This window comes from Oxyura jamaicensis, unplaced genomic scaffold (genome assembly GCF_011077185.1).
Source record: "Oxyura jamaicensis isolate SHBP4307 breed ruddy duck unplaced genomic scaffold, BPBGC_Ojam_1.0 oxyUn_random_OJ70895, whole genome shotgun sequence".
NCBI classification, from domain to species: Eukaryota; Metazoa; Chordata; class Aves; order Anseriformes; family Anatidae; genus Oxyura; species Oxyura jamaicensis.
In genome coordinates this window covers 52,554-66,109 of record NW_023310251.1, presented here as the reverse complement: position 1 = coordinate 66,109, position 13,556 = coordinate 52,554, and the positions used below count along the sequence as shown (strand labels likewise).

Below are 13,556 nucleotides of genomic sequence, written 5' to 3'. Positions count from 1 at the left end.
GAGTCTCAGCCCGTTGACTGATCCCAGAAGTCAGAAGGTCCTCATGATGGTATCTTCCCTCTCTCTTAAGCCAATTTATATTATTTTATATCTTTTAGGTGGAGCTTGAGTGACTCTAGTCAAGCATATCTTAGTTATGATTGGTGAAAAGTTTTCTTGCCTTCGTTTAAAGGTATAGGCTCCGAGAAATTCAGAGCGTGTGCTCAGTGAGGGGTGGTCGCACCCTAGAGGCAGGTAGCTTTTGGGATGGAGGTGTGTTTTGGTATTATAATTATATTATAATGAGCAAAAGTACACTAGAGTACAGCATTTTGTCAAAAACATGACAGGTCTTTGGCTCAGGGTAGCAAATGTGCAGCTTATCGATCTCGGTGTTTGCCAGAACAATCAAGTCCCCCTCTTGTCACAGAGCCTAGCCGCGGTGTCTACACTTCACTTTACACTCCCTATTGTTCCTTAGAGTCAGCACACCAGGTTCCCCTAGTGTGATAGTGATTTGCGGAAAATGGACTCCACGATCAGTAAGATCGTGAAGTAGGTATGTTTTTTCAGCGCTGGGCAGCACGGGGGGTAGTCCCACCAAAGTCGTGCGCACCTGACTTGGCAACTTGCCATGGTTATATGCAGCAAAGAGTTACATATGCATGAAGTTTCACAATATGCCTATACATATTCATAACCTGTCCCCGCTTTGTGGGAAAGGAATTCGCAGGTGGCTTTGCGCTGTTTCACATGTCCCTGAATTAGAGATAATGAGGAAACAAGCGGTAGAAACAAAAACTTGAGCAAGGTTGAGATAAAGTAAATTGGCTACACTGTTAAAGATGAGCTTTGGGCAGTGGCCAATTGCTGGCTGGCTCGAGGCGCATGTCTGAGGGTCTCTAACCAATTGTATGACAGAATTGGGCACGTGGACAGTGCGTGGGGCTACGGGGAAAGTATATGTAGTAGTGAAAAAGGGCAATAAACGTCTCCTGTTCACGAGCCATCTGGAGTCCATGTCTTGCATCCCTTCAAATGGTGACCCCGACGTGATAGGGGAGAAGCAGTGCTGCACGAGCGTCTGAAGGGAACCCAGCCAAACGAGTCAAGCTTGCAGCTGGACTGCAGCTTCAACCCTGGGACATCACCTGAAGGACAGGTGAGCGGCTGGGCATTAATCATGGGAGCTAGCCTTTCGGCAGAGGAAGAGGCTATAGTGAAACTACTAACGCAACTCCTAATGGAAAGGGGAGTAAAATCTGATCCGTTTAAGATAAAGCTATTATTGAATTTTTTGCAAAAACAAGGGTTCCCTTCAATGGCTTCCACAGTATTTGATGTAAAAACTTGGGACCAAGCGGGGGAAAAAATATGGGAAGCAGCATCCAGTGGGGATACTAATGCTCCTGAGGTGATGACTACGTGGTGGCTGGTGACTGAAACTTTAAGATCATGGCAGGCAGAAAAGGAAGTACAGAATGCCGCTGCCCATGCAATAACAGCAGCTGAACGGAGATCAGAGCCTGCAAGGTCAACAGAGTGGTTTAATTTGATAGACCTGGGTGATGACAAGGAAGAGGGCCACGGACCGTCGCCGCAGAGCCCCTCCCCACTGCCCCCCTCGGCTCCTGCCTTGCCTACCCCCGATAATGCCCCCCTGGGGGCCTGAGCTTTTGACCCGCAGGAACGATGGGATCTAGTGTGCCGGGAAGCGCTAAAGGATGGGGCCCCATCGATGACTTCGGCGGTGTTTGATTTAAAAACTTGGGAAAATGCTGGGAGAACTATATGGGCCGCCGCCTCGGGGGGAGATACAACATCTGCTGAGGTGATGACGACCTGGTGCTTAGCAACTGAGACACTGAGATCATGGCAAGCGGAAAAAAGGGTACAGACATCGGCCGCACAGGCTACACAGGCGGGTGAAATAAAAAGCAGTGACTGCGTGCCGCCAGACAAAGCAAACCTGATAGACTTAAGGAATAGAGGCAGAGACAATATCCCAACCCCTGGCGGCCACTCTGCGCTTGATGCCATTGCGGCCATCAGCGCCACTAGCACTGCCGCCCACCCCGCTGTCAGCTCCAGGCACCCGCCCGCCCACCCCGCCGCCGGCTGCTGCGTTTCTCCGGTTTGAGCGCCCAGATAACCTTGTCACAATTTTGAGAGGCCCACTTACCCTTCTCCTGCTTCTCATATATAAGAATATATGTGGGAGTAAAAATGTTTTTGCACAAAGTTACATTGTTTAGAGGGAAAGAGTGTGGTATTGAAATATGCCTCGATAAGTGATAAGAAAGCTTAGCAGAGGGCCTTGTAAAATGCAGACAACCAGACTCCTTAGAGCAATTAGGTGAAAATCACCGTGTCAAGTTGTACTGGGTCTGGCTGGGATGTTAACTTTCCCTGCAGCAGCCCATACAGTGCTGCGCTCTGCACTTGTAGCTGGAACAGCAGTGGGCTCACACTGGTGTTGTGTCTGCTGCTGAGCAGTGCTGGCACAGCATCAGGACTCTCTCTGACCCTCCTAGGGGGTGGGCAAAAAAGTGAGAAAGAAACATTACCAGGGCAGCTGACCTAAACCAACCAAAGGGATATTCCATACTATATGATGTCACACTCAGCAATAAAAGGTGGAAAAAGGAAGAAGAGGGGAGGGGTGGGCTCTCGTTGCAAAAACGTCTGTCCTCCCGAACACCGGCTACGTGCGTTGAGGCCCTGCTTCAAGGACGTGGTCAAGCATCGCTCATTTGTGGGAAGTAGAGAGTAATTTCTTTCCTCTGCACTTCCACACAGCCTTTACCTGTTTTGTTTTGTTATTCCCTTTCCCCCTCCCTCTTCCCCTTTCCCTTTTTTCCCTTTAGTTGAATTGTTTAATTAATAATCATATTTCCTTAATAATATTTTTTTCCTCTTTAATTAAATCATCCTTATCTCAACCCGTGAGTTGTTCTTTCCTTTACTTCTTCCCCTCCTCATCTGAGGAGGGGGAGTGAGAGAGCAGTTGTGGTGTTCAGCTGCCTAGCACAGTAAAACCACCACACAAGTCAAGTCAGATAAGTGAAGAAACATTACCACTTCAAACAGTAAAAAAGTCAAAAGGAATTTGAAATTTAACAGGCTGGCAACTGAAGGCCATGTATTGTCTGTGAAACATCGGATAAGTTGTGAACCTGGATTACCCAGTCAATGGGGAAACAGGGGAGGGTCCCGGTCGTCGAGAAATAAAGTATATAAACCGTACTGTTTGACTAGTAGGTGCGCTCCTGCTTGTGGGACGCCCGCCATTGCAATCACGAATAAATTACTACTTCACTGAGATCCTCGCCTGAGCCTAAGTTATTGGCTACAGAGTTTCTCACAATTTGGGGGCTTGTCCGGGATCTAGTCACCTACCGGGAAGTCCCACCACCGCAGCAGCAGGAAGGCATGCCCCGCTGATTTCAGCGGTGCTGTGCATCGATGGTGGTGGTTCTGCGGAGAGCTGACAGAGGGCCCGAGACTGATTAAAGAGGCAGGATCCATGAAGTACCTGGAACATCTCCTCTCCCTATTTCACTGACCTTGGTGTCTGCAGAGTTGTTTCCTCTCATATTTTTTCCTAACTCCTCTGTCCCACAGCTGGTGTATGGTGTTTTTTTTTTTTTTTAACCCTTTCTTAACTATCTTATCACAGAGGTGCCAGCAGCTTCACTGATAGACAAAACAAGCTGAGCCAATCTGAATCTCAATGGGAAAATATCTACAGTAGGCATACTCTTCTGCAGCAGCTGTATTGGTTTATATAAGGAAAACTACTGTCAGTTCTCTAGTTATTACAGCAGTCGTTACTTTAAAGTAGAAGTCTCACAGAGTCACTGTGGCTTTAATGCTTTGGGGTCAGAGTAGCATTGTTCTTGCTGTTTGTAGGATTTTTCTGTGTATAGGTTGAGCAACTGTAGTGCTGTGGCTTGCTACCAATCTTCAGTGACCTTACTGTTCCCATGTGCCTTTCTTAAAGATGCATCTAATTTTCACACAGAGTGAAGTAAATATTCCCAAATTTACAGTGCAACACCTGTACTTGTGCTTTGTTCAGGCACTTATTTACTACTGGAATTATGTTGGTCTTTAGCAGAATTGTAATGATCGCTCTTGTGCCTGTTTTGTTGCTTCTGTTGGTACCATATCTTATAATGCCTGCAGATAACTTATTTTTGTCTGTCCTGGATTCTGTTAGCATAGAGTTAATATTCTTCCTAGTAGCTGGTATGGATGGTGTTTGGGATTTAGGATGAGAGTAATGCTGATAACACCCCAAATGGGTCCCCCCGGGGAGCAGCTCCTGCCAGATCACATTCTCTTGGGTGGGCTCCTCTCCATAGGCTATAGTCTGCTCCAGCAGGGGTACTCCATGTGCTGCAGCCTCCTTCAGGCCAGATTCACCTGCTCCATGGTGGGCTCCTCCATGGGCTGCAGCGTGGAAATGGGCTCTGCCATGGTACACTATAGGCTGCAGGAGGACAACCTGCTCCACCACAGTCCTCTCCATGGGCTGCATGGGAACTTCTGCTCCAGCACCTGGAGCACCTCCTCCCCCTCCTTCTTCACTGACCTTGGTGTCTGCAGGGCTGTTTCTCACTTTTCTCTCCCAGCTGCTGTTGCACAGCACTCTTTCCCCTTTCATAAATCTGCTCTCACAGAGGTGCAACCAACAAATCTTATTAGCTCATCTCTGGCCAGCAGTGTGTCCCTTTTGGAGCCATCTGGAACTGGCCCTTATCTGACATGGGGCAGTTTCTGGACTCTTCTCACAGAGGCCACCCCTGCAAGCCCCTTCTACTAAGCCCTTGCCACATAAACCCAATACAGAGGGCCAGCAAATGGCTTTGTAGTGTTTTGCTGTCTGCAAGGCTAAATCACAACATTGTCTTAAATTGTTAATAAATTATGAAGTCATTAATATTTTTTTCCAGAGTGTTTCAACCTTGAACCTTGTAGTAGAAGAACTGGTCTAATTTAAATAAATAAACCTAATCTGGTAATCTTCTGAACCAGTGCTTGGGAAGAGAAATAGCCAAGATGATAACCAAGGAACTTTTAGTTGCATGTTTCTGTGTGCCATCTGCTGGTTTTCCTTTTTGGAATTTATTATAGTTTTGAGTGAGTGATACTGTTAAGGAGCTCTTTTGGGAAATGGGCCTTTTCACGTCCTTAGGATTGTTCTCATTGCTTTTTAGTTCTGATGTTGCTGGTTATGGCAGTGAAAGCTTCTCAGTTGATACCGAGGAGGAAGTATGTTTGTAGTAGGTAGTAATGCTTTCCCTCTAGATGGATTTGCTTTTAATATCTTTGTTTTGTGGCATAAAATTATATACTAGACTATTTGCCTTGGTGGTTCTGGGAAACTCCTTTTTCCACTTCCATTTCTTTGTGAGCATGTCCAACAGTGAAGGTTGTTCCATTTCTAGTTTTAATTTTCCTCTTAGTGCCATGTTTCAAGTGACTTAAATTATTCAGTTCAAGGCTCCTTTTATCGCATTTTCTTTTGCATCTGATGGAAACAGCAAATGTGTTCCCATGGGTTCATATTGTGAGTTGGTTCTGATACAGATGAAGCTTCTCCCAGGCAGCTATGTAATAATCTACCAAGTGTGCAAATATTTCTGTTTCCTTTGTTTTCAGTGTGCCATGGCTTATGATTAGCACTTCATTTTTAAATAATTTGGCAATATAACAAATCTAAAAGGAACTTGACTATGCTTTTTTGTTTGGAAGATGTTTTTTTGTTTGTTTGTTTTATGTCATAGTGTCCTGGTTTCAGTTGGAATAGAATGTCTTCTTCCTAGTAGCTGGTATGGTGCTGTGTTTTTGGATTTAGGATGAGGTTAATGCTGATAACACACTGATGGTTTAATTGTTGCAGAGCAGTGCTTACACTAAGTCAATTACTCTTCTGCTGCTTATGCTGCCCTGCCAGTGAGGAGGCGGGGGAGAATCACCTCCCTCGACCTGCTGGCCATGCTTCTTTTGATGCAGCCCAGGATACGGCTGGTTTTCTGGGCTTCAAGCGTACATTGCTGGTTCATGTTGAGCTTCTCATCAACAAAGATTTCCAGGTCCTTCTCATCAGGACTGCTCTCAATTCGTTCTCCATCCAGCCTGTATTTGTGCTTGGGATTGCCCTGGCCCAGATGCAGGACCTTGCACTGGGCCTTGTTGAACCTCATGAGGTTTTGCACAGGCCCAACTCTCAAGCTTGTCAAGATCCCTCTGGATGGCATCTCTTTCCTCCAGCATGTCAACTGCACCACACAGCTTGGTGTCATCGACAAACTTGCTGAGGGTGCACTCAATCTCACTGTCCAATTAATATTGCCAATGAGTTTCTGTAGATCATTGAGAGTCTCAACCTCATGTGTGATAGTAACAGTTTGAGGTTGAATGGTTTGCTGTAAAATCCTCCACCCCAGATATTTCCACAGGGCCTCTAGCTGGATTTTTTCAGGGGCTATTTGCAACCCCCATGCCTGTAGTTCTCGCGTAAGGTTTGGCATTATATCCTGTATTGTGGATTCTGAAGTCGAAGCTACCAGGATATCGTCCATGTAATGATAGATATACACCTCCGGAAATTGTTTTCTAACAGGGCTCAAGGCTTTCGCAACATACATTTGGCGTATCGTCGGGGAATTTTTCATTCCTTGCGGAAGAACAGTCCAGTGGTATCTGTCCATAGGTTCACTTTTGCTTGTTTTAGGTACAGAGAATACAAATTTTGGTGCATCCGTCGGATGGAGCGGAATGGTAAAGAAACAGTCCTTGAGGTCAATTATTATAATATTCCATTTCCGTGGGATCATGGTGGGCGAAGGCAGGCCTGGTTGGAAGGATTCCATCTCTTCCATGACTGTGTTGATTTTCCTTAGATCGTGTAGAAATCTCCATTTCCCGCTCTTTTTCTTTATCACAAACACTGGTGAGTTCCAAGGGCTGGTTGTGGGGGTTATATGTCCTGCTCTCAATTGCTCCTGGACAAGTTCTTGTAACGCTGCGACCTTTTCAGCAGACAGCAGCCACTGATCCACCCACACTGGTTGTTCAGTCCTCCAAGTGAGCTTCATTATCGGTCGCTCATCAATGGCCGCTACCGAAAATTTTCTGGGCAACTCACGGTGAAATTGCCTTGTGCCATCACATCTCTGCCAAGAAGACTAATCGGAATGAGAGCAGCATATGGTCTTACTGAAAAAGCAGAGCCCTCCTGTGTTTTTACTGTCAATGGGTATTTAGATATGTATGTCCATGACATCCCCCCGACTCCGAGAAGCTCTTTTATGGTCGAGTCCAATGGCCATTCACTCGGCCAGTCCTTTAGAGCTATGACCGTGACATCAGCTCCTGTGTCTACCAACATCGATATTACTGCCTGAGTGGTCTCTGCAGGTTTTGGGTAATAGAATGTCAAAGTCAGCATTGGCCTTGGATTTGCGACGGCCATAGCCCAGAAAAGTTCTGGCTGACTGGTTGAATCAAAACCCGTGCTTCCCTGTACGTTGTCTTTAGTATGGGGTGCTTTTGTTTGAAATAGTATTAATTGAGCTAATCGAGTTCCAGCAGGAATGTGTATCGGAGGGGAAGGGGTCCAAACCATCACATGCATTATGCCGTCATAGAGTCAACCACCCCCGGTAACACAAAAAGTCCCTTCAGAGTAGTATTGGACTGCCCCATCAATATAGCATAGCATCCTTTCCCTAATGGCCCTTTAACATTCAGCGGCACCCTCCAGACTCTTTTATCCCAGATGGTACAGTCTACTGTTGTGGAGAGATCCACTCTGGCGCTCCCTCGGGTTTTGGCTGACAGGGAGTCCAGGGTGACGTATTCGGGGGTTCTCGGGGGGGAACCACTGTGGATGTCATCATGACTCGAGGTGGCTGGTGTAGCACTCGGAATTGGCCACCCTCCGCGAGGTATTTGTGTCATCGTGCGCCCTTGTTCCGCGCTCGGCCCCCCGTTTCCCTTCCGGGGTGAAAGGGTCTGGCCTTCTGCATGATATCTGGAGCAGCACTGACTGGCCCAGTGTCAACCCTTTTTACACCGTGGACACATACCGGGAGGCCCAGCGTCGCCAGCCATGGTATCCCCCCTCTTATGTGGGCAATTAGCTGCAAAATGCCCTGTTTCCTGGCAACAGAAGCAGCGCTTGTCGTTATTCATAGCTAATGCTGCGGCAAAAGCGCTGGCTAGAGCCGCTGTATGGTGTTCGACTGAGCCCACCCGATTGCACGCCTCTATCATTTGTACTAGAGAGGTCCCGGTGGGCATGGATTGCAAAATCTTTTTACAGTCCGTATTCGCGTTTTCAACTGCCAATTTTAGTATCAAGGCCTCTTTTGCTTCTTTGTTATCAATCTGCTTATCCAGTGAATCCCTTAACCTATCTATAAATTGCATATAGGGTTCACTGATCCCCTGTCGTATGCTGGTAAAAGACGTCTGGCTCCTCCCTGCCTCTGGTAATTTCAGCAGGGTTTGTAATGCCAAGTGAGCTGATTGTCGCAAGATGGCATCGTTGAGCCGCGCTTGTAGCCGTGGATCCAGTACCGGCTCAGCCCCCATAAGCTGTGAGAGTCCGGCACGCAAAAGAGGGTCGCCTATGGGTCTTTCAAGATTCTGTAGCGCCGCTACCTCACACTTCTCTTTCCATTTCTGTTCCCACAATAATTTTTGAGTCGGGGTGAGGATTATAGCGGCTATTTGGCAGCAATCATAAGGTACCAGTAACTGACCCGTCATAACATTTTCTAATAATGATTGGGTGAAAGGAGCATGTAACCCGTAGGTGGTAACTGTTTTTCTTAATTCTTTAATCAGATCCCACTGGAAAGCTTGATATTCGTTCGGCCCATTATTCCGCACCATTACCGGGAAAGCCATACCAACTGGATCCCTGTCCCTTAACGCCTCCTGGCGTATCTGTCCCCAACCCCTGTGGGGGTCAAAATCTTTTTCTAGCGGGGAGACGCCATGTCGAGGAGAGACGGGGACCGGAGGTTCAGTGTCTATAGGGGGCGCCGATGGTGATAATGGCAGAAAGAACGGATTGGAGCCCGCACCTGGCTCCTTTTCGAGATCTATTAGATTGGCAGGTTCCGCCGGCGCACAAGCACCTCCTTGTGCCTCACTAGCTTGAGCCACGGCAGTTTGTACCCTTTTCTCCACGCACCAGGCTTTTAAGGTTTCAGTTACCGAACGCCAGGTAGTCATTATTTCTGCCGCTGTTGTATCCCCACGCGAAGCGGCCTCCCAAATAATAGTCCCCGCTTTTTCCCATGTCTCCGCATCAAACACCGCCAAAACCGTCGACGGGGCACCATTCTTTTGTAAAAACTTTAACAGTAGTTTCAACTTATATGAATCGTATTTCATCCCTCTTTTCTCTAAGAGTTTGCTTATCAATTTGACTATCGCCACCTCCTCGGCCGATAGATTTGCCCCCATTTTTCTTCCCGCTGCTCACCTGGGGATAGGCGTGGATCCGGATGGGGAAGCTGCAGTCCAGCTGTCAGCTTGACTCGTTCAGCGGGGTTCCCTTCGGACGCTATGCCTGTGTTGTCTGTCCTTATCACGTCGGGGTCACCATTTGAAGGGAACGAACGACACAACTCCAGGCTGGTGCGTAGCTGAAGCACTTTATTGTCTAACCCATCTACTTATATAGGCTTAGCGTATCTACATGCTTTTATCACACAACTTGGCAAAGTTTGCTCGTTAGCCATTATTATTGTTCACAAGGCGATCGCACAGCAGCCATATCTCCTTTCCGTGTACTGATGAGCAACAGGCCAGACTGCACCTGTTGTTTTTGACCTTCTTGTCTCCCAATTATACCTCCTTTATCTTCAGGCTACGTGACTTTCGCCTCATTCTGCATTTTCCTTTTCTCACTTCATCTCTGTGTCTAACATACTCTGCATACTTTCTGACCGATTTCCCACAGTTCTTCCCCAGGTTCAGTATTTTGCCCTTCTCCTTTGTTGAACTGGATGAGGTTCTTGTTTGCCCATTTCTCCAGCCTGTCAAGGACCCTCTACATGGCAGTATAACCCTCTCATGCATTAGCCACCAATGTGAGCAATTTTGGAGATAACCAAATTGTAATGAGAAAGTGCTGACATAAAATGACTGCATAAAATGTCTGACATAAAAACACTGCTAGGAGAAAACACTTGCTAGCTTGGGAACCGGGCCTGGGAACTTGGCTGTTGCCCTCTCTTCCCTCTAAGGCCTTATCCCATAGAATATGAAATGTGCTGCCATCAAGCAAGCCAACCAGTTAAAGCCTCAGTGTTATGGAGGGTGATGGCTGAAATACAAATATGGGGAGGCCTGGCAGATTGATTACATATTTCTTCCACAAACCTCCTATGGCAAGTGCCATGTACTTAAAATAGTGGAAGCAACCACTGGATGGCTAGAAACATCCCGTGCCCCATGCCACTGCCCAGAACTGTCCTGGGCCTTGAAAAGCAAGTCCTATGGCGGCATGGCACCCCAGAAAGAATTGAATCAGACAATGGGATTCATTTTTGAAACAACCTCATAGACACCTGGGCCAAAGAGCATGCCATTGGTTGGGTATATCACATCCCCTATCATGTACCAGCCTCTGGGAAAATCAAGCAATACAATGTATTGTTAAAGACTACACTGAGAGCAATGGGTGTTGGGACGTTCAAACATTGTGATACACATTTAGCAAAAGCCACCTGGTTAGTCAATCTAGGGGATCTGTTGAGCTGGCCCTGCCCAATTATAACTCTTATGTACTGTAGAAGGGGATAAAGTCCCTCTAGTGCACATGAAAGACATGCTGGGGAAGACAGTCTGGGCTATTCCTGCCTCAGGCAAAGGCAAACCCATTTGTGGGATTGCTTTTCCTCAGGGATCTGGGTGCACTTGGTGGGTAATGCAGAAGAATGGGAAAGCCTGTTGTGCACCTCAAGCGGGTTTGATCTTGGGTAAGAATAGCCCATGATTTTTGTATTATATTAATTGCTATGTAATGCTGTATGTCATCACTACTATGCTTGCTATCTTGCTCATCATCGGCATTACAGTAAGAGTGACCTGGAATTAATTTTGATGGAACCCATCAAAGTGCAGCAGTGATGGAATCAGAACTGGTTTGTGAGGCTTTCTGTTAGTAGTAATAGGTATACAAACATAATAAGAGGATTTTGATTTTTAAAGAGCAGTTATAAATAGTAAAGATAAAAAAAATAGTCAATATAACTGGTTCTTCATGCTTGGAAATAACACACTTTTTACAGAATGTGATGCTTACTGATCCAAGAGGATCAACTAAGAAATCATATTTGTGTACATGAAGTTTATTACAAACGAATAATTTAAGCCTATGTTCTCAATAATTCTGGATTGCATTTTATAGTTTGTTCTTTATCTTTTAGAATAATAGACATCATTGTACAACTGTGAGTGTTCAGGAAAACTGAACAGGAGCAGGCTCCCTGGCTTGTATGTGTTCAAGTTTGTATACAAACACACCTCCCTCAGACTTCCTCTGTACCAATTTGTGTACAAAAAGTATTTTAAAAACAACAACTCTCGTTGGAAAAAATAATATTTTAATGGAAATGAACATGATTCAGAAAAGTTAACAAAAGGACCCATTTTTGTCTTGGAGAGGACTTGAGTAAAATGTGGCTAAAATTTGACCAAAACTGTTCACAATAAAGTCGATTGAAAAATGAGTCTTTTTGATTATATCTGCTTGAACATTAAGGCTGAATACAGTGCAAGGATACAGATATCCAGTGTAAATCTGTAGTTTGCTCTTTAAATAATCGGGGGAGAAAATCTGAAACAAGAAGGCTCTTTTGAACTGTGTGTAGTTTGTAGTTGTGTGTTGGATGTCTCACAGAATCAGTGGTTTAAAGCTCAAGAATGCTAACTGCTGTTCTGGTTGACTCATGTTTTAGATAATCCGACTTTGCAAGTATAGTGGCAGAGTAACTCAGTACTATGACTAACACATTACTGTTAATGTTATTTGTTTATAAAATATGTTCCTATTAACTGTATTCTCCACAGGTATCCCCTCTGTTCAATATCTTGACTGTGACAATGTTATTGTTTTTAAATAAATTTAAACTTGATCATATGATTTTTAATTTTGTGTGTACATGGAACTTCTAGAGCACTTTCCAAGTGCTTACACCTATGTCAGCATATACAGGAGATAACAGCTAGGTATCTTGTATTTTTTAGATGATAGAACAGTAGGGAAAATATGATTGTCTTCTGTAGAGCTAAAAAGGAAGTTAGTAGAATACCTATTCTACATAGTACTTTAGATAATAAACTTCAGGGTTTTATATTAAGGATTAATTTCCCTCTACTAAATATATGTTTGCTACTGAATAGCTAGTGTAGTCAAGAAAAGGAGAAAAACAGAACACCAAAAACCTTTATTTCTTTTGCTTGCTTTAACAGTTGTTACTCAACCAAGTCCGTTGGTTTCCCAGAGTAATTCACAGAGTGAAGAGAGAGCTTCTGAACTTCCCAAACCAAAGAAGAACAGATGTTTCATGTGCAGAAAGAAGGTTGGCCTTACAGGTATGAGAGCACTTTGTCAATGTTGAACAGAGCTATATGATTAGTTGCCTCTTACTAGATTGTTTGTTGAAATATCTTCAGACATTAAACTTGCTTGCTGCTTCAAAATCCATAATGTTAGACTACTTAATAGAGCTGATAATTTGGAAATACTCATTTTGCTTACTCTTAGATGCACATATCCCCCTATCCCCCTTTATCTGTGTTAACTAAGCCCTTAATTTACAGCTTGCTTAAAATCTGAAGCTTCCTACTGATGTTTTGTTTTGTTTTGTTTTGTTTTGTTTTGTTTTGTTTTCCCTTTTCTTTGTACAGGATTTGACTGCCGATGTGGAAACTTATTTTGTGGACTTCACCGTTATTCTGACAAGCATAACTGCCCATATGATTACAAAGCAGAAGCTGCAGCAAAAATCAGGAAAGAGAACCCAGTTGTGGTGGCTGAAAAAATCCAGAGAATATAAACTAAACTATTTATGAAAAGACTGTTTAATTTTAATATACCCTAGGAAAACATTAAAGAGCAGATGCATGGCCATTTTCCTTTGTTCTACCAACTCTTAGTTTTAGTCTTGTCTGTCTTAATAATATTTCAGAATGTTTAGGTGTTTGTTACAGGGATAATTAGATAGATAAAGCCCTTGAAAATATTTATGCCTTCTTCAGAGTATAATTGGATGATCAGAATCGGCACAGAAATAGACATGCACAGAGGATATGTGCCAAACAGATGTCTACTATGTGCATGCTTGCAGCAGATCTGCCTTTTAAGATGTTTGAGGTGTATAGCACTAGCCAAAGGTTATGTGCCTATTTGAGAGAAGGGTTAGAAAGGTTGGCGGTCTACTTCTATCACTGAAGATCATAGAAACACAAGGTTGGAAAGGACCTACAAGATCATCTAGTCCAACCATCCTCCTATCACCAATATTACCCACTAAGCTACTAAA

At 44.7% G+C, this 13,556-nt stretch overlaps 1 protein-coding gene across 2 annotated transcripts in view; it reads left to right on the top strand.

Moving 5' to 3' along the window:
* The window catches only part of LOC118159543 (AN1-type zinc finger protein 5-like), a 33,498-nt gene extending 20,364 nt beyond the window's left edge, over window positions 1-13,134 (top strand). For both annotated transcript variants that reach the window (XM_035314125.1, XM_035314124.1), the window contains exons 5-6: window positions 12,484-12,606; window positions 12,922-13,134. In XM_035314125.1, the coding sequence (XP_035170016.1) occupies window positions 12,484-12,606; window positions 12,922-13,070 (272 nt within the window). In that variant the 3' untranslated portion in view covers window positions 13,071-13,134. The remainder of the gene's footprint in view (window positions 1-12,483; window positions 12,607-12,921) is intronic.
* Window positions 13,135-13,556: the final 422 nt, after the last annotated feature.